Here is a 20438-nt window from a genome sequence, read left to right as displayed (position 1 = left end):
GATAGCTTTTATATCGACACTTGAGTCATCCTTCAGCCTCATCAGACGACCGCTGCAGCTTACGGCTACTCGTTTATGAAAATAAGAAGCAACTTTTCGATGTCCTCCAAGATCTATGGCCTCTCCTTGCTCAACACAGTTGCTTCCTTAGGAACATCACTTGCTTTGAGGGCATCCCTGTGTTTCAGAATGGTGCTGATCGTCGATTTCGCCATGCCCTATTCCCTCAATGGCTCAGAAACACCCAGACCAGATTCGTTTCCGCTATCAAATCCTTCTTGAAGTCGACAGTTTTACGCACCACTTTCCTTTTTTCAGCACCAGCAAGTTCCACTTGCCTTCTTTGGAGCCATCATTGGGGGTTATTGCTCAATTGGAAGAAAAAAAGTCACTACCGGGATACATGTGCTTGCAGAGGAGTGTATGGGTCAACTGGATCGCGCGCGGCACGTCGTTTCCGTTTTTTTTCCAGGGGTGCGTTCGAAAGCACAATGACAAAACGTGAAGTGAGGCGTTCGAATACCGACTTTCGTTCGAAAACCAAAACAAAAAAATTTGAAATTTTCATTCGAAAACCGACTTGTACCAAAAGTGAAACATTAAAAAACCGAGGTACCACTGTATATGGCCTTTTGTAACTCCCGCCATGAAAATCTTCTCGAGGGATTTGTTTTCAACAAGAAGCAGGAAGTGACGTTGGAGGCAGTAGCGCGGTCAAGTGGACTCATTTGTTTCCATTAATTTGACCTGCGTAGATAGTTTATACAGTATTATTTTAACAATTTCATTAATGTAAGCTAGATTTAAAATTTAAAGCACAAACAATAATTTGTGACCTGTGCTATTTTTAGAACATGCCCGCAAGTGGTTCTCACAGGCAACCATGCGCCCGCAGGCACTGAATTGGTGACCCCTGTTCCAAAACAGGCAACGCTTCTTTAAAAAAAATATAACTCCCGGGCCCGTACCTTAGCACGGTCAGCCTTTTAACCATTAATCTTTCCCTCAATTGCGTTTTTTAACTTTAACGACTACGCCTTTTGCATGTTTTTTTCTTTTGGCTGTGCTCTGCTGAAAATAACCACTGGTGGAAGCTTTTGTCCAGAAGCAGGGCAGCTGAAATAAAATGCGCTCTCTCCTAGTTCTTTTCACTATGAAGTTGTCTTCTACGCATGACTGAAGTAGATTTCTAGATTAGAGTGGAGGATTGGTCTCCCTTTTTTCCAGAAGCAGTGCAGCTTAAATAAAATGCGCTCTCTCATAGTTCTTTTCACTATGAAGTTGTCTTCTACGCATGACTGAAGTAGATTTCTAGATTAGAGTGGAGGATTGGTCTCCCTTTTTTGCTGGAAGTTTTACTATCACGTTGGAGTCAAGAATGTATTTTAACCGATTCTGGAGGTAGGAGACAAGATATTTGGGAAGCTTAGTCTGTATTTTTTATTTCTGTCATTTTGTTTTTTTTTACTTTTAAAATATAATCTATAAATGTATAGATTTGATCCTTTTTTCTGTTGGTGTGTTGGGGTGCATCGTAAATTAGTAGTTGATGTGGGGTAAAATTGAAATTTTAGACCTTGCAGGGCAAGCAAGGGAATACCTCCGTCTTATAGTTGCTCAAACCGGGGTGGCTCCCTTGTGGGTACTTGAATGACATGATTGGATGAGAGGCGTGTGCAGCCGTGCAGGTATGTGACTTTTCTAAGTCCACAGGGGAATATAGCCCGAAGAAAATACAAAGATTTTTTTCACGTGTTTCAGATCAGCTGAATATCATGTCATCAGATTGTGATAACTGGACTGTGAATTGTTTCCTAAATTTTTGAAAATTATCAATATTTTTAGAGGGTGGATGTGTTTGATGTGAGCTGTAAACTTTTTGTATGCAAGTATTTTTGAGGGCTGAAAGCTTCTTAAAGGATCTTTATATATATATATATATATATATATATATATATATATATATATATATATATATGCACACAAACACACAGCTTTTCGTAGTTTTTTTTTTTTCAACGTGAAGTTTTGTCTCACACCTGAAGGCCAATAAGAAGAGACTTTGAAATTGTGAAAAAAAAAAAAATATTTCGATTATTATATTAAGAGAGAGTTATAGACAAATTTGGTCTAGGGAAAACACTTCATTGTTCGATTTAATTTTGTTGGAGAAAAATCAATTTGAAGTTATACTTCCAAGTTTTGGTTGTGAAATGTGAATCTGTCTTTGTGTAGTTTGTCTCTGAGTGCATGATTGGCTTGTCCCATTTGTGGTTTTCTTTAGGACTGGGTTGACCATATCAATACTGTTAACCACACAGCAGCCTGCAGGGACCTGCGTAACAAGTGAGGATATAGTTTTTTTGCAAAAATCTTTTCACACTACTATTAATAAATTTTATTGGACTGTGAAACATTACTCAGAACCAAATGGCTTTGCCATTTCTGTTACTAAACAAAATTGCTTTTGCTCAGAAATTATTGAATGTTACTTGAGCAGATGTTTTCTCTCTTCCTGAAGGTATCCTGATTGGAAGCCAGGCCAAAGGTTAGTTCTGTTTCTAATCTTACCACAATTATTTCCCCGTTATGTGGAACAAATTGTGTGCATTGAAAATGTTACTTCATATCTCAATGAATCTACTGGAGGGATGCATGATAATTATCTGACAATTACTGGACCGATAAAATGACAAAACAGTATGACCAATTACTGTATTTTTCGCACAGTTTTTTTTTTATTTCCCATAGTTCGGTTAGGGGTGGGACCTATACTCACACATTAAATTCGTCCATTCATCCATTTTCTGAGCCAGGTATTAATTATTGTCACAGACATCCTTGGGCGCTCTGGGCCAGTTTGAATGTAGCCGCTACATCCGTACCTCTGAAAATTGTTCGTTTCAACATCAATGGGATGTTACAAAAACAACTGAAGGACTGAACAAAAATGGCATCGAAGAGAAATCATATTCAGCAGATTACAAGATGCAGTTAGTGAAATTTGCAGTTACAGTAAGCGTCCAGGTAGCTTCTTTAGAGCAGGAAAAGCTTTGCTTGTGATAGATGGCATGCGAGCGCACATCACTCTACAGTTCAAAACTAGTTTTTGAACGCCATATCTGGCATCATCCCTGGAGGATTAACCAAAATACTCCAGCCACTTTATCTCCAGGAATCAGAGCTTTAAGGCAGTTTTGCGTAACCTGTAAGAGCAGTAGATGATGGATGGAGAGCACAGCTTCATGGAAACCAGGTGAATGAATCATGCAATTTTCAGAGATGTCATTGGATCGACAACGTTTGGGATCCACTGTCCGGTGTCTCAGGAGGTGGAAGCAGTGCACCATCATCACTGTGTATAGTGAGGATTGGGTGCGGCTGACCTCGACTCGGGATGTTGTGAGTTGGTGGGGAGAATACTTCGAATACCTCCATTTCACTCACACGCCTTCCCATGAGGAAGCAGACTTGGAGTTCACTGAGGTGGGCTCTCCTATCTCTAGGGTTGAGGTCACCGAGGGGGTTAAGAATCTCTTGATTGGCAAAGCTTGGATTGGAATTGCCCAGAGTTCCTAAAGGGTCTTGATGTTGTGGGGCTGTCCTGGTTGACACGCCTCTGCAACATCGTGTGGACATCAGAGACCATGCCTTTAGATTGGCAGTCAGGGCTGGTGGTCCCCCTTTTTACAAAGGGGGGGGGGGTGTCTTCCAAGTACAGGGGATACCACTCCTCAGCCTCCCTGGTAAGGTCTATTCAGAGGTGCTGGACAATAGGGTCCATCAGGTAGTCGAATCTCAGATTCTGGAGGAGCAATGTGTTTTTTGTCCTGGCTGTGGAACAGTGGACCAGCTCTACACCCTGGGCAGGGTCTTCAAGGGGTCATGGGAGTTCGTCCAACCACTTTCCATGTTTTAGAACTTGGAGAAGTCGTTGACCGTGTCCCTCACGGAGTCCTGCGGGCAGTCCTTAGGGTGTATGCGGTACTGAACCCTCTGATACGTGTTGTTCAGTTCCTGGTACGGCCAGTGTCAGAGTTTGGGCTGCATTGCCTGCAGAAAGTTGGACTCGTTTCTGGTGAGAGTTGGACTCTTTAAGCCTGCCCTTTGTCGCAGATGCTATTCACAACTTTGATGGACAGAATTTGTAGCCGCAGCTGAGATGAAGAGGGTGTCCGGTTTGGTGCCCTCTCACATTGCATCTCTGCTTTTTGCGGATGATGTGGTTTTGTTGGCTTCATCAAGCCGTGATTTCAAACGCTAACTTGGAGTGCTTTGCAGGAGAGTGTGAAGTGGCTGGGATGAGAATAGACATAGCCCAAGCGACTTGCAGCTATAATGGCAGCAAAAGGTGGCGCTACAAACTATTAATGCAAGGGGGCCCAATAATAATGCACGCCCCACTTTTCAGGTTTTTGTTAAAAAAGTATGACATATCCAATATCTTTCATTCCATGTCACAATTGTGTCCCACCTGTTGTTGATTCTTGACAAAAAATTGTAATTTTATATCTTTGAAGTCAGAAATGTGGCAAAAGGTTGAAAAGTTCAAGGGGGCCGTGTGTGTGTGTGTGTGTGTGTGAGTGTGTGAGTGTGTGTGTGTGAGTGAGTGAGTGAGTGAGTGAGAGAGAGAGAATTGATGATGACACGCTGTGGCGACCCCGAAAGGGCAAGCCTAAAGAAACAGAGTAAAAAGTATGTCCAATGTACATATATAAGGGGATCCCTGCTACAGCTTTCTATCAAATTGTGGATCCTTGGCCAAGAAACTGGTGAAGAGCCATGAAGTAAATGAACAAAAAATAAAGACATAGGGTGCTTTGGAGAACCATGAAGTTATCGATATTGTTGGCAAAAACCTAATATCCCAAATTTTTTGGGAGTAATATTTTATGCTAAAAAAGTAAGTTTCTTTCGGCTTGTCCCTTTCGGGGTCGCCACAGCGTGTCATCTCAGATGAACGCAGATATATGTTTGGCACAATTTTTACGCCGAATGCCCTTCCTGACGCAACCCTTCTCTGGGAGTGGAGGCCCCAGTGGGATATGAACCCACAACCCCTGGTTTACCAAACCAGTGCTCTAACCACTGAGCTACGGGGCGTCCGGAGTAATATTTTATGCTATTAATTCAATACAGGTATATTAAGCCAAATGTCTTGACCTTGCATTACAAACTGATTTACAACTGTCCAAAAATTTGAAGTGTTATGCTAATCCTAACATAAATTTACCCTTCCCTTTCCATTCCCAATGCCAACTCCACAGCAAAAGCAGAGTGCATGAGAGACCTCATTCTCCCCGTGATGATCACCAACACCATGGCACAGGTTGACCACTGAGCACAATACCTTATTTAAAACAAATTTTATTCACTTTATTCGTAGATGTCATTGTGAAGAAGCGGCCATTGTTTCTTTTCTGTTACTGGTTATCGATTGTTGCATTAATTTTTCAGTCTCTTGCATTGTTTTATTTATGAATTTTTCCACTTAAAGTATGAACTGAAAACTTTATTTCCCCCACCCCTTTAGGAGAATCATCTCACAACAGTGGTTTAAAACGCCCTTACAATGATCCAAATAACTCTGGTAGCAGCACGTTCTCTGAGGCAGATCAAAGCTATAAACATGGACCATCTCATTCCTCCAATCAAACTGTCAAAAAGTTAAAGCCTGGGACCAAAACCGCTAAGACTGCAAGTACCAAGGCTGCTATACAAGTAGGTGTATTTATTCCTATCACAAACATTACTCTGCAATCTGTCATATTTTAAAGTCACAACCATTTAGCATAAAGTTCAATACTTGTGATTTACATTTGTTAAAGCAAAACCAAACTATATCAGTCAGTTGTGTGCATGTTGAAGTGCGATGTTAAGGGGTTGAATCATGTTAAAAAAAAAAAAAAAAAACTGGTTCAGCCAGTAAGGTGCAAGTGACAATTAAAAACAACTTGGAAAGTTAAAACTAGATTGCAAGTATCAGAAGCAGGATCTATGAAGTGACAAGGTCAAATACAGTAGCCAATCACCAATTAAGCAAGTTCTCCCACTTGAAAAGACTAGGGTCCTGTAATTTTCATCGTAGTTATACCAAGGAGACAATCAGGGTGAAAAAAATCCTCAAAATCAGTTTGATTTCAAAATAATTTATTGGCTAATGATGGTTTAACATATGTATTTTGTCAGCAACAAAGGTCCATCCAATACACTTTGTTGGCAATAACAGAGGTCAAATATTTTCTGTAAGACTTAACAAGGTTTTCACATTGTTGCTGGTATTTTGGCCCATTCCTCCATGCAGTTCTTCTCTAAAGTAGTGATGTTTATGGGCTGTTGTTGGACAACACACAATTTCAACTCCCTCCAAAGACTTTCTAAGCCAGTCCTTTGTTACCGTACGAAACCATGTTTCCACCCCCATGCTTCACAGTTGGTATGATGTTCTTTGGATGCAACTCGGCATTCTTTCCTCTCCAAACATGACAAATTGCATTGTTAACCAAAATGTTCTATTTTGGTTCCATCTAACCCAGGGGTCGGTAACCCGCGGCTCCCTGGAGTGTTTTCAAAAATGTGTGAAAACAGAAAAAGATGTGTAGAAAAATCTTTTTTTTGTTTTGTTATTCCTGTAGGATTACAAACATGACAAACACTGAGTTTTTTAATGCTGTAAAAATGTGTGGAATACATATTCAATTGCCAACATTTCCGTCAAAGATTTGCGTCATATCCGGCGACGCGTGCTTCTTTGAGCTCGGTTGGTGAGTGCCTATTGCAAATAAACAAGGTGCTTGTGTGATGGGCCACGGATTGCAAAGGGAAAAACGATAGCGGAGGAGAACAGCAGATTCAACAGTTTTTCAACCAAATCATTTGCTTTCACTGCTAACGCCGAAGGTTTGCCGAGACGTCTGCTTTGTCATGAGAAGTTGTCCAGTCGTAAAAAGAATAATGTGGAAAGATATTTCCAGGGAAGACATGCTACATCTGCAGCGGAGTTGGAAGTGAAAGTCCATCTATCCATCCATTATCTACCGCTTTTCCGGGTCTGGTCGCGGGAGTAGTAGCTTCAGCAGGGATACCCAGACTTCCCTTTCCCCAGCCGCTTCTTCCAGCTTTTCTGGAGGGATCCCGGTGCGTTCCCAAGCCAGCCGAGGGACATAGTCTCTCCAGCATGTCCTGGGTCGTCCTCTGAGCCTTTTCTGGTGGTACATGCCCAGTACACCTCACCAGGGAGGCGTCCAGGAGGCATCCGAATCAGATGCCCCAGCCACCCCATCTGCCTCCTTAATGCGGAGGAATAGTAGCGCGACACTGAGCTCCACCCGGATGACCGAGCTTCTCACCTTATTTCTAAGGGAGAGCCCAGAGACCCGACAGAGGAAACTCATTTCGGATCTTGTTCTTTCAGTCGTGACCCACAGCTCATGCCCATAGGTGAGGGTGGGATCGCAGATTGACTGGTAAATTGAGCTTCACCTTTCGACTTAGCTCCCTCTTTACACAACTGATCGATACAAAGTCATCACTGCAGACACTGCACCGATCCGTCTGTCGATCTCCCGCTCCATTCTTCCCCCACTCGTGAACAAGACCGAAGATACTTGAACTCCTCCACTTGGAAGAATCTCATCCCCGACCCGGAGAGGGCACCCCACCTTTTTCCGACTGAAGACCATAGTCTCTGCTTTGGAGGTGCTGATTCTCATCCCAGCTGCCTCACACTCTGCTGCGAATCACTCCAGTGAGATCTGGAGACCACAGCTTGATGAAGCCAACAGAACCACATCATCTGCAAAGAGCAGTAATAATTCTAAGGCCACCAAACAGGACAACCTCTATGCCTCAGCTGCACCGAAAAATTCTAAATTGATTGATTAATTGATCATTCTAAAAATTACGAACAAAATCGTGACAAAGGTTAGCCTTGGAGTCGAACTCTCACCGGAAATGAGTCTGACTGCGGTTGTACAGGGACCGAACAACTCGTATTAGTGGGTTCGGTACCCCATACTCCCGAAGAATCCCCCACAGGAATCCCCAAGGGACACTGTCAAATGCCTTCTCCAAGTTCACCAAAAACATGTAGACTGGTTGGGCGAACTCCCATGCACCCTCGAGGAGCCAAGTGACTACCAGGTGGTGATCATTTGACAACTCCGCCCCTCTCTTCACCTGAGTGTCCAAGGCATGCGGTCGCAAGTCCAATGACATGACCACAAAGTCGATCATCGAACTGCGACTTAGGGTGTCCTGGTGCCAAGTGGACCTATGAACAACCTTATGCCTGAACATGGTGTTTATTATGGACAATCCGTGATGAGCACAGAAGTCCAGTAACAGAGCACCGCTTGAGTTATGATTGGGTGGGCCGTTCTTTCCAATCGCGCCCTACCAGGTCTCACTGTCATTGCCTACGTGTACATTGAAGTCCCCCAGCAGAATGATGGAGTCGGCAGAGCGGGTGCTCTCCAATACTCCCTCTAAGGACTTCCAAAAGGGTGGGTACGCTGCACTGCTGTTTGATGCATAAGCACAAACAACAGTCAGGACCCATCCCACTACCTGCATGCGGAGGGAGGCTACCCTCTCATCCACTGGGGTAAACCTCAACGTACAGGTCCACAGCTTGGGGGCAATAAGTATACCCAAACCTGCTCGGCGTCTCTCCCCATGGGCAACTCCAGAGTGGAACAGAGTCCAACCCCTCTCAAGAGGAGTGGTGCCAGAGCCCAAGCGGTGCGTAGAGGCAAGTCCAACTATATCTAGTCAGAACTTGTCGACCTCACGCACCAATTTGGACTCCTTCCCTGCCAAAGAGGTGACATTCCATGTCGCTAGAGCTAGTTTCTGTAGCCGGGGATCAGATCGCCAAGGTCCCCGCCTTTGGCCGCCGCCCAGCTCAAATTGCACCCGACCATTATGGCCCCTCTCACAGGTCGTGAGCCCATGGAAAGGGGGACCCATGTTACCCTTTTGGGCTGTGCCTGGCCTAGCCCCATGGGTGCAGGCCCAGCCACCAGGCGCTCGCATTCGAGCCCCACCTCCAGGCCTGGCTCCAGAGGGGGGGCCCCGGTGACCCGCGTCCGGGCAAGGGAAACCAAGATCCAATTGTTGTAGTCATGATAGGGGTTTTGGAGTCGTACTTTGTCTGCTCCCTCAGCTAGGAACTGTTTGCTATGGGTGACCCTACCAGGGGCATGAAGCCCCAGACAACTTAGCTCCTAGGATCATTGGGACACACAAACCCCTCCACCACATGAAGGTGACGGCCCGAGGAGGGGAGTGGAAGTCACTCGCTGGAAAGCCCAACTTGCCCAAAGTCACAAATGGTGTGAAATTGAAAGCCTACCAAAACCTGAGAAACTTGTTTGAAACATGGAATGCTCTCCCTGACATTAATAGGAAGTAACATGAAGAAATATGCATTTAGAGTATTAGCCATCTTGGATCATCATACCTGTGCAACGAGATATTCTATAACGAACTACATGAAATCAAAATACTGTATCATTATCACCTCATAGAAAAGAACTTGCAGTCATGTGTGAAGATTGTCAAGTTAACATTTTCCTTTTCTGAGTTTGAGAAGCTCTCCAGTGATGTTTGAAAACAGAAGTTACATTCAACGGGTAAGAATACATTTGCCTTAGGCACATATTAAAGGTCTAGAGGACCTATGTTATTTATATATCACACAAACGTAGATAACTTATAATTAAAAAAAACTTACATTTCTCAACAGAACGGAAATGAAATAATTTGTGCCAAAGTGCACATTTTCTTTGTAATCCGAATGCCTCTGATGTCTATTTCAAACTGAGGCTCTGTTGAAGCTGCTTCCGTGTGACATCATGCCTCGACAACGCCAGTAAACAATGGCTTCCTATACAATCATACACGCTGTGAGTGGGATCTCGAGGAGATAGACAGCAGTGATGGTTTTATGGAATGTGTAAATGCTACTGGCTTGTTGTGCGTGCATTAAGAGATCACAAGGGTTTCCAAAGCAATAAGTGTTTATTGAAGTCTGAAGACATGCAACACAGTGAGTGACTACACATACACTGCCGCAGGTAAATAACTAGAACATAGATAGGGGAGCTGACCCATTACACCTAGGAAAGGTGTATGCCCCTACTCGGCATAGTGACAAACGACCAATAATCTGTGGAAGAGATAAGAATTCAAGAGGAGGAATTCTCTTATTCTTCCCATGTTCAAAAAAACATCCCATGCAGGTGTAATTCAACCATACCATATATGTTCGAACCGGAGTTGACGAATTTAACACAAGGACAGGATTCGGCGAGACCTGCTGAAGTTGACATGGAACTTCGCACCCAAAACACAGAAATCTACGTACAACTTGTTCACGAAATAATCCAATTAAAACACGTTTACATGTCTGATGATGCTTGCACACAACAATGAGTCGTTTGTTGTTGTTGTTTTTGTACTCGCGACTAAGTCGGCGTAAAACAAAAATCTAAACCTTCGGTATCGTTCTGCGTTTAAATATTTAGCCCGTATTTTAAATAATGCACCTAACCCTTGAGAGCGCACACTGCCGTCGTCGAATTTCAGGAAGACCTCAGTAGTACACTGACTTTATACAGTATCCAAATTTCGTCACCGCCTAAACATCACATGAATACGGATATTAACTGACATATCTGTAGCGGTATTGTAGTTACATTTAAAACGATGTAGATACTTGTCAATGCTAAACAATTGAACACGTACGTACTTACTTGCTACCGAATCCAAGTGAACGCTATACCAGGTTTTCAAAGCAGTCTTCCGTGAATTGCTTGGAACATATTACTGTCCACTTTGATTTGTAAGTCCAATGTGCCTGCTTTGTCTTCACAAACCTGGTCCATAACCTGCCTATCCGTTCATGTTTCGGCCATTCATGTAAGCTGACTCCGTCAGCGTTTGACGCATAACATCCATATGCAACACACTCCATTATCGTTGCTAGCTTTTTCGCTTTCTGGTAAAATGTTGTCTTGGCATGACGTCACATTCCGGGGAGTTACAGAACTTGCTGAATCTAAGTGACATTTCGAACAAAATCTTGAGACAGACTTTGACGCTAATGGACCTTTCCGTCTGGCGATCTTCAGCTCCACCCACCTTACTGACAGTTGCCATCTCCTACAATCTTCCAAAATGGCGACTAAACAGAACAGATTTGAAGTGAACTCTCTCTTTCATATTCTGGGTAACATTCCGGTATGTTTTTTGCCAAATGCGGCAGAGTTGTCCAAGAGGGTTCTCCAGAGAGGTCTCAACTATTTCACACAAGGATTTGTACATGGAATTAAGATTTTGGACGGAGCAGGAAGCAATGTCAGAGTTACAGCGAAACTGTTGGCGATTGATGCAAAAATGTTTGATGCCTCACAAACTTCATATTGGAATCCAACAGGATAAAAAAAGTGGAATCGTGCTGCGCATGTAAAGCAGGGTGAGTACTTTTTACATAGAAAGATCACGAGTAATATCATTGTAGTCTTTATGAGTGGGTTTATTCATTCGACTTGGCTCATAATGGAACCCAGTGCGCTGTCTTAAAAGTCCGATGTGATACAAATAGGCAAAGAGACATTTCTCTTGCATGACATCCCGTATCACTAACCCAACTCTTTGGCATAAAACATCACACACTTCATTCAGCAGCTCAGTGATACGCTAACGAAGTGAAAGTTGTTCTCCTGCAATGTATAAAGTATTGATCATTAAATCAAACTCAAAGTTGCTTCTGCCTCACTTACCTTCGAACATACAGTCTTGTGTTTGTCTATTGTCCACAGTTGTACGTGCGTCTTCCGCGAGCCTTAATCCATTGTAGACTCTTCGTCAACTCTGTTTTGGGCTTTGGAAAATAAATCAAGCGAGCTCCTTGTAACCTAGCAGGATATCTTTCATCAGAATTGCACGTTCCCCAAGCGCATCTGGGGACCATTTTGTTCGTAACATTAACTTTTCCAAGCGCATGCGACTAAAATTTTAAAATAATATGATAAATATTAAATTTTAGCTACATTTGTATGATAGAGAAAATATATTTCCTCTGGATTAGACCTTTAAGCAACAAAGTGCCCGTTTGTTGGCTTCATTTTTTGTCAGTATATATTTGGAATTGACACCAAGGGTTATTTTGTTGCTCAGGTCTGAGGATGGCTACGTTGTAGCTTGACTTACAAAAGAGAAAATGATGCTGCAATTTACCTTGCATTCAATGAAAACTAAAGATAATGCGCAGAAATTAAACTTAAACTATTATTTTAATTTTATTATATCTCTAGGCTTGAAGTCACCAACTTGGTTAAAAAGCTCCTCAGTGGCAAGGCCCCAGGGGTGGTTGAGATTCGCTCGTAGTTCCTAACCACTAGGGATGTTGTGGGGCTGTCCTGATTGGCAAACCTCTGCAACATCGTGTGGACATTGCCAACAGTATCTCTTAATTGGCACACTGTGTTGGCGGTCAATTTTTTAAGAATGGGAAACGGAGGGTTTGTTCCAACTACAGAGGGATCACAGTCCTCAGCCTTCTTGGTAAGGTCTGTTAAGGGGTGCTGGAGAGGTAGGGTCTGTGATAAAGTTGTCTCTGTTTCAGGAGGAGAAATGTAGTTTTTGTCCTGGCCGTGGAACAGTGAACCAGCCCTACACCCTTGGCAGAATCCTTGAGGGTGCGTGGGTGTTTGCCCTTCCAATGTATGTTTTTTGTGGACTTGGAGAAGGAGTTAAACGGTGTCACTCGGGGAGTCCTGTGGGGCTCTTCAGACGTTTAGGGTACCGAACCCCCTGATGCAGGCTTTTAAGTCCTTGTATGACCAGTGTCACAGTGTTGTCTGCATTCCTGGCAGTCAGTCTAACTCATTTCCGGTGAGAGTTGGACTCTGCTAAGGCTGCCCTATGCTGATTTTGTTCATAACCTTTATGGACAGAATCTCTAGTTCTAGCAGAGGTGTCTCTGTTCTGTTGGCTTCATCAAACCGCAATCTCCAACGCTCCCGAGAGCGGTTCATAGCCGATTGTGAAGCGGCTGGGATGGGAATCAGTACCTTCAAATCTGAGACCATGGTTCTCAGTTCGGAAAAGGGTGACATGCTCTCTCCGGGTGGGGGATGAGGTCATGTCCCCCAGTGGTGGAGTGCTTTTTGTTACATCATGCATAAATGTAGGAAAGCATTTCTAACATGGTTGTTGTCATGTGATTGTCTTGGGCTGCTTTTGCTCCTTCAGTACCTGAACTTGCTGTGATTGATTGGATCAATGAATTCTGTTCTTTCACAGATGACCCTGTAGATGATATCCAGGCATCAATTTGTTACTTTTAGCTGGCTTGCACTTGGGTTCTCCAGCAGGTTAACAATCCAAAATACACCAGCATGTCAACTCCTGAATGGGTTAAAGAAACAAAATTTGTTTTGGAGTCGCCGAGTCAAGGTCCATATAATTTAAATGGAGTGACATGACCATAAATGGTCGTTTATGCTTGAAATCCCTTCATTTCTGCTGGATTCAAACAATTTGGCAATGAAGATTTGGCCAAAGTATCGCCACGACAATGTCTAAGTCATTATCAGCGATGGAGCTTGATTTCATGTGTTGCTGCTCAGGATGCCCCAACCTGTTACAGGTCCCTTTTTTTTTTATCCAGGTCCAGGTCAGACTATTTCTCCTTAAAGGGAATGGAAGGACCGCAATGCACCTTTTTTCTCATATTATGCATCTTTTATGCTGAATACAAATCTTAAAGTCGTTATGAAGGAAACATTTTTATTTTTCGATCTGCAACAAATGATCGTACATTGTTGTAGCCGCCGGAAAATGACAGAAACATGGTGGAGAAAGCCGATCAGGGGCGTGACGTAGGATGTTGTAACAACATGGATCCCGTAGGAATACACTGTAATAACGGTGATGAATTTTCCGATAATTTGAGCGATCAACATTATTCTGAAGGGTCCCAGGAAGACAGTGAAGAATACGAGCTTTATGACGGCGTTAAAGTTCATCAATTTGAGTCAGTTAGACAGCACGCACTTGCCAATTCAGACGGCGAATTCAGCTGGCGATGAAGATGCCGACACAGCAGTCAGACCCATCGTGGAGTATGTACATTACATTGTGTTGGAAATATCGACTGGTAAGCGTTTGTGAAGTTCTTGTTTGGTTTAGTTAGTCATAAACTGATAAATTGTAAAGGCTTCGGTATTCTGAATGAATATGCAAAGTTTTCGGTCTTGCTTTGAAATTATGCAAACGCTGTGTATTTAGTGATTTGGCACGCGACAATTTGCGTGTAAAATGCTTATTATTGCACCTAAATACACAGAAGCCAATAACGGCCCAAGTTGATATTTTTACAAAAGAGTAATAATATAATGCTGCTTTCTTTCGGCTTGTCCCATAAGGGGTTGCCAAAGTGTGTCATCTCAGAGATCTCCTCATATTTGTTAGGCACAGTTTTTAATAATTAAAAAAAAATCTTTTTTACGCATTGGTTTTTATCTTACAATCACTGAGGAATTCTCAAAACGAATTTTTTTTTTTTTTTTTTTTGACGTGAATACACGTAACAATTTGTCACGTCAGAGGTAAGAGGATAAATACGAGAAATCGGCGCTGGGCATAAATGGTGTCCCTTATAGTCAAACCTTTGTTGCGGCACGGAACACGTCACATCCGCGCTGGTAGGTCATGTGACTCGCAAAAATGTTGGCACCCCTGAAAATTCTTAATTGTTGAATGGAATGGGAAAATCTTCTCAAAACACTTAAATGAGAGAGGATTTAACATCACATTCTCAAAATAGGGTACATATTACATGACCTATTGGATACACTGATCATGCAAAGCACTGGATTTCCCTTTTAAGCATAGAGATGGAAATGTTAAGTGGGGCCAGTAGTGTGCAAAATATACTTTAAGAAGTTGAAGAAAATGAGAAGGAAATAGGAGTGGTGGGTGTGGAGTTTTTAACCAACTTATTGAACAGAATACTAGCGTGTGAGAAGATTCCTGAAGAATGGAGGAAAAGTGTGCAAGTTCCCATTTTTAAGAACAAAGGTGATTTGCAGAGCTGTGGGAACTATAGAGGAATAAAGTTGATCGTCCACACAATGAAGTTATGGGAAAGAGTAGTGATGCTCGATTTAGGGCAGAAGTATCTGTCAGCAACTGTATGGTTTCATGCCTAGAAAGAGTACCATAGATGCATTATTTTCCTTGAGGACGCCAGTATGTATGAGGGCAGCAGAGCAGTGGTGAGGTGTGCTGTTGGTGTGACAGAAGGATTTAAGGTGGAGGTGGGATGCAAATGGGATCATCTTTCAGCCCCTGCCTGCTGAGCTAATGGATAGGTTGACAGGTGAGGTGTAATCCCATTGAACCATGATGTTCGCAGATGATGTGATCTGCAGTGAAAGCAAGGAGGAGGTGGATGAATAATTAGAAAGATGGAGGGATGCACTGGAAAGGAGAGGAATGAAGATTATCCAAAGTAAAACAGAATACAGTGAAGAAAATAAGTATTTGAACATCCTGCTGTATTGCAAGTTCTTCCATTTAGAAATCATGGAGGGGTCTGAAATTTTCATCGTAGGTGCATGTCCACTGTGAGAGAGAGAATCTAAAAAGAAAAATCAAAAAATCACAATGTATGATTTTATTCATGATTTGTGTGATACAGCTGCAAATTAGTATTTGAACACCTGAGAAAACCAATGTTAAAATTTGGTACAGTAGCCTTTGTTTGCTATTACAGAGGTCAAACGTTTCCTGGAGTTGTTCACCAGGTTTGGACACACTGCAGTAGGGATTTTGGCCCACTCCTCCAAACAGATCTTCTGTAGATTAGACAGGTTTCTGGGCTGTCGCTGAGAAACAGAGTTTCAGTTCCCTCCAAAGATTTTCTATTGGGTTTATGTCTGGAGACTGGCTCGGCCACCCCAGAACTTTGATATGGTTCTTACGGAGCCACTCCTTGGTTTTCCTTGGTGTGTTTTTCGGTTCATTGTCATGTTGAAAGACCCAGCCACGACCCATTTTCAATGCTCTGACTGAGGGAAAGAAGTTGTTCCTCAAAATCTCACAATACATGGCTCCGGTTATCCTCTCCTTAATACGAGGTGATATCTTACATGGGGATCCACTCCGATTGAGATTGTCATATTTAGCTTCTTCCATTTTCTAATGATTCCTCCAATAATGAACCTTTTTTCACCAAGCTGCTTGGCAATTTCTCCATCATCCTTTCCAGCTGTGTTGAGTTGTACAATTTTGTCTCTGGTGTCTTTGGACAGCTCTTTTGTTTTGGCCATGTTACAAGTTTGAGTCTTACTGATTGTATAGGGTGGACAGGTGTCTTTATCCAGCTAACAACCAGACACAGGTGCATCTGATTCAGAATAATACATGGAGTGGAGATGGGCTTTTGAAGGCGGACTAACAGGTCTTTGAGGGTCAGAATTATACCTGATTGACGTTATTTGCAGCTGTATCACACAAATAAGTCGTTTTGACTTGTCCAGAGGCCAGAGAGTGAGTATATTGGTAGGAGGGTGCTGAGGATGGAGCTGCCAGGCAAAAGAGTGAAAGGAAGACCAAAGAGAAGTTTGAGGAATGTTGTGATGGAAGGCACAAGGTTAGTTGGTGTTAGAGAGGAAGATGCAGGAGATAGGCTTAGATTGAAAAAGGTGACACGCTCTGGCGACCCGTAACGGGAGAAGCCGAAAGGAAAAGAAGAACAATCTGACCTTTTTTTTATGTTTCTTCAGGAGTAATTGCTTCATTCTCGGTGAGTTGCCTTTCAGCCCATGTCGGTCCAGGGCTCGTTTTACTGTGGAAAACACTTTCTCACCAACTTTATTCAGCATCTTCACAAGATCTTTCGCTTTTATTTTGGGGTTGATTGGCAGATTTTGGATCACGACACGTTCATCTCTGGGACACAGAGCCCTTCTCCTTCCTGAGCGGTGTGATGGCTGGACATTTCAATGATGTTTATACTTGCGTACAGTGGTACCTCCGCTTCCGAAATTAATCAGTTCCGGAAGTTGTTTCGTAGTGTCAGTTTTTCTAAGTAAACGGGCATATTACATGTAAATAGCGTAATCTGTTCCTAACCCCCCTCTGCCAAAAATAAGTATTTAATTAAAAAAAACAAGTTCATTTACCTTTGACTATGCAAAGAGAAAGGTGAGTGAGAAGCGAAAGGCATGGTGGGTGATGTGATGGCTGGACATTCCCACAGTGTTAATACTTGCTAATGATTGTTTTAACAGATGAATGTGGCACCTTCAACCATCTGGTATTTGCACCCAACCATGAACCGGACTTGGGGAGTCCCACAATTATTTGATTTCTTGGCTGATTTTCTTTTCATTTTACAATTATTTCGAACAAGTAAGCGTTTGAGGTGTGGCCTTAAATACATCCCCAGGTGTGCCATGAATGGACCTTTCCGACTGGCGATCTTAAGCTCCGCTGCTCAGATCCAAATTAGTGACTGAACAGAACAGGTTTGAAGTTGACTATCGCGTATTCCAGATAGTATTGTGGTAGGTTTTTTAAATACATCAGACTTGTCCAAGAGAGTTCTACAGGGAGGTCTCAACTATTTCACACAAGGATAGGAACACGGAATTAAGATTTTGGACTGAGCATGACGCAATGTCAGAGTTACAGCGAAATGTTCGCAATCAAGGCAAAAAATTGTGATGCCTCACAAACTTCATGTTGAAATCTAACAGGATAAAATAGTGGAATTGTACTGCACATTAAAGCAGGCTGATTACTTTCAACTTGGAAAGATCATGAGTAATATCATTGTAGTCTTTATAAGTGAGTTAGGTATTGGATCTGGATATTGAGCTGTAGGTCAGCACTTTAATATTTGCATTATATTAGCCTTTTTTGTGAATAAACTCTACTCAACAACATTCTGATTTAACTCTTCGTCACCTAGCTTGCACTGGGGTAAACAAATTTTTTTAGCCCATTCTCTATGCCATCTGTACATTATGCAAATAACTGGGTGTATTCATTTGACTTGGCTCGTAATTGAACCCAGTGCTCTGTCTTAAGTCTGATGTGATACAAATAGGCAAATATACATTTCTCTTTCATGACATCGCGCATTTACGTATCACTAACCTGACTCTTCGCTATAAAACATTACACATTTATTTCAGCTGGATAGTGATACCCTAACAAAGTAAAAGTGGTTCTCTTGCAATGAATAAAGCACTGATAATTCATGCATGCTACTGACAACCAGTATTCCTTGCAGGACAACATGGCTTGTCAACCCACGGGCTAAGACAATGCGGCTATCTGATTGGCTATTGTTGTACAAGTGATTGACAGGTCAGAAAGGTCCATTAACTTACATTGTCAGATATCAGGTGCTTCAAAAACCATGACCTTATCCTCTCTGCTTCCCCATGTTCTTTTAACACATTCATGGGCAGGGTGGCAATTTTTTGCCTTATTGAGATAAAAGTCTCCTAACAAGCCACAATCAAGGAAATAACACTTTTTTTCGTTTAACGTATAAAACAAAGGGCAAAAAAGTACCCTCTCGCGGGCAGCGTCCTAAAACTGGGATGGGTATGTTATCAGTTCTGTGAAGTGGTACTAGTTATTTTTATTAATTAATTCTTATTCTAGAATGACACTTACGCATTAATAATACTAATGGATTAGACCAACTTGGTTGCATACTGACCTTTGTCCCTTTCTTCTCTTGGAAAACGCTCCACGTGTATTTGAGAGAGCCATGTTGGGTCAGGAAGGAAAGGGAAATAACTCCGTGCTAACTTTTACCGATGAGTTATCCTCTCCTGATACCAAATTATGGCTTCAGATTAAAACATTTAAATATTTTGATATACTGAAGGATATAATGTGTGAAAATCATGTCCCAAAAATGCGATGTGGCCCACGAATAGGTTAAGACATTTTCTGTATGCAGACTTTTGACTTGAAAAAAAGACTTCTCCAAGTAATTCATTATATTGACATTAAACAAAATTTAACAATTTGGATGATCCTGACTCACCTGAAACAAGAGTTTTTGTCTGACTTCAGACAGTGAATGGAAAAAAAAAAACCAAATGTTTTTGCACAGTATATATGTGATGCCGATTAAATCATACTGAGTTAGTTATTTCAAAATAGCTCACAAGGCAAGAAAGTGTGGCCACCTCAGTTGTAACATTTAATGGCACATTTAAATGACCCCTTTTCCCCCTTGGACAAACAATACAATAGATTTTTTTTTTTTTTTTTGGGGGGGGTGGGGTAAGAAAATAATAAGGCCATATTGCCCAGCCCTTGTTGCTGCACAAAGTGTGTCCAGTGCGTCTGCCCACCAATTAGTTTTGAGCCTTCAAACTGGTACCTTCAATGATAATCGGACATTGCGAGAAACTCCATAACAAAATATCATTATTTCTGTTTCTTCAAATTAATTACGTCATTGTTTTCTTCATCGCAGGCATCTGTCTGCATGGTTAAGGCTGAAGATGCACAGGCTTTGGCAAACCAAACAGACCTCACCATTGGAGAGCAGCTAATTACAGGTTCAATTGCCAAGGTACCAACTTGAAGATATACCACTAATTTGAATTAAATTGAATTAAAAATGAACTCTGTGCATCATAGACTCATCACAGCATATGTTGTGCTTCCATCTTTTTTGGAAGTCAGAGATTTCAACCCATTGATCAATGTTGTAATTCATCTAACACCCTTGCTACCCGAAGTTATTTTTAATCCCCTTTTCCCACCTCTCCCTTAAATGTTAAGTGAATTTTAGAAAAATATTTAGTTGTCTTACATCTGGAAAAGATGGATTGTACTCAACTCACTCATACACACCCTTTTTACGTTTTAGGAACCAGAGCCAGGGCAGTATTCTGGCTACAGTAACAGGTTTGTTTTTTAAAGCCCACATTTCACGTTTCCAATTTGAAATTGGCTGTCTTCTCTGAATTTATATTTTTGATTCACAGAAAACATACCGCAAGTCCAGACAAGGGTGCTGAAACTAAAGGCCCTGGTAAGAAATCAGATCGGTTTTGTTGTTGTGTAACAGTTGTGTTTGAGTCTTGCACAATGACTTTGTACACTGTAATCATTGCAAAGAAAGCATGTTAACACTATGTTCAAGCACACCAGCCTATCAATGTCAATGCTGTCTCCAAAACCACTACCTTTTCAGAAATAAACATTTAAGTTACCTAATGCATCATTTCAGTTACTATGAAATGTTACATACCATATTTTCCGGATGGCAAGCAGCTACTCTATTTTTTAAATTTTTTTTTTATTATTTATTTATTTATTATTTTTTTTTGCACCGTGAACTCTGCTGCCTGTTTTCTAATGCTGTTAAAATATTTTTACGCAAG

At 42.0% G+C, this 20438-nt stretch overlaps 1 protein-coding gene across 2 annotated transcripts in view; it reads left to right on the top strand.

Annotated features, from left to right (window-relative positions):
• LOC133506297 (zinc finger protein 638-like) overlaps nt 1-20438 on the top strand; it is a 105734-nt gene that overhangs the window by 24466 nt on the left and 60830 nt on the right. For both annotated transcript variants that reach the window (XM_061830298.1, XM_061830297.1), the window contains exons 3-9: nt 2285-2346; nt 2522-2548; nt 5268-5329; nt 5534-5721; nt 19523-19621; nt 19922-19959; nt 20040-20086. In XM_061830298.1, the coding sequence (XP_061686282.1) occupies nt 2285-2346; nt 2522-2548; nt 5268-5329; nt 5534-5721; nt 19523-19621; nt 19922-19959; nt 20040-20086 (523 nt within the window). The remainder of the gene's footprint in view (nt 1-2284; nt 2347-2521; nt 2549-5267; nt 5330-5533; nt 5722-19522; nt 19622-19921; nt 19960-20039; nt 20087-20438) is intronic.

The sequence above is a fragment of the Syngnathoides biaculeatus genome, chromosome 9 (assembly GCF_019802595.1).
Source record: "Syngnathoides biaculeatus isolate LvHL_M chromosome 9, ASM1980259v1, whole genome shotgun sequence".
Lineage (NCBI taxonomy): Eukaryota > Metazoa > Chordata > Actinopteri > Syngnathiformes > Syngnathidae > Syngnathoides > Syngnathoides biaculeatus.
This window is presented reverse-complemented; position numbering and strand designations above follow the sequence as displayed.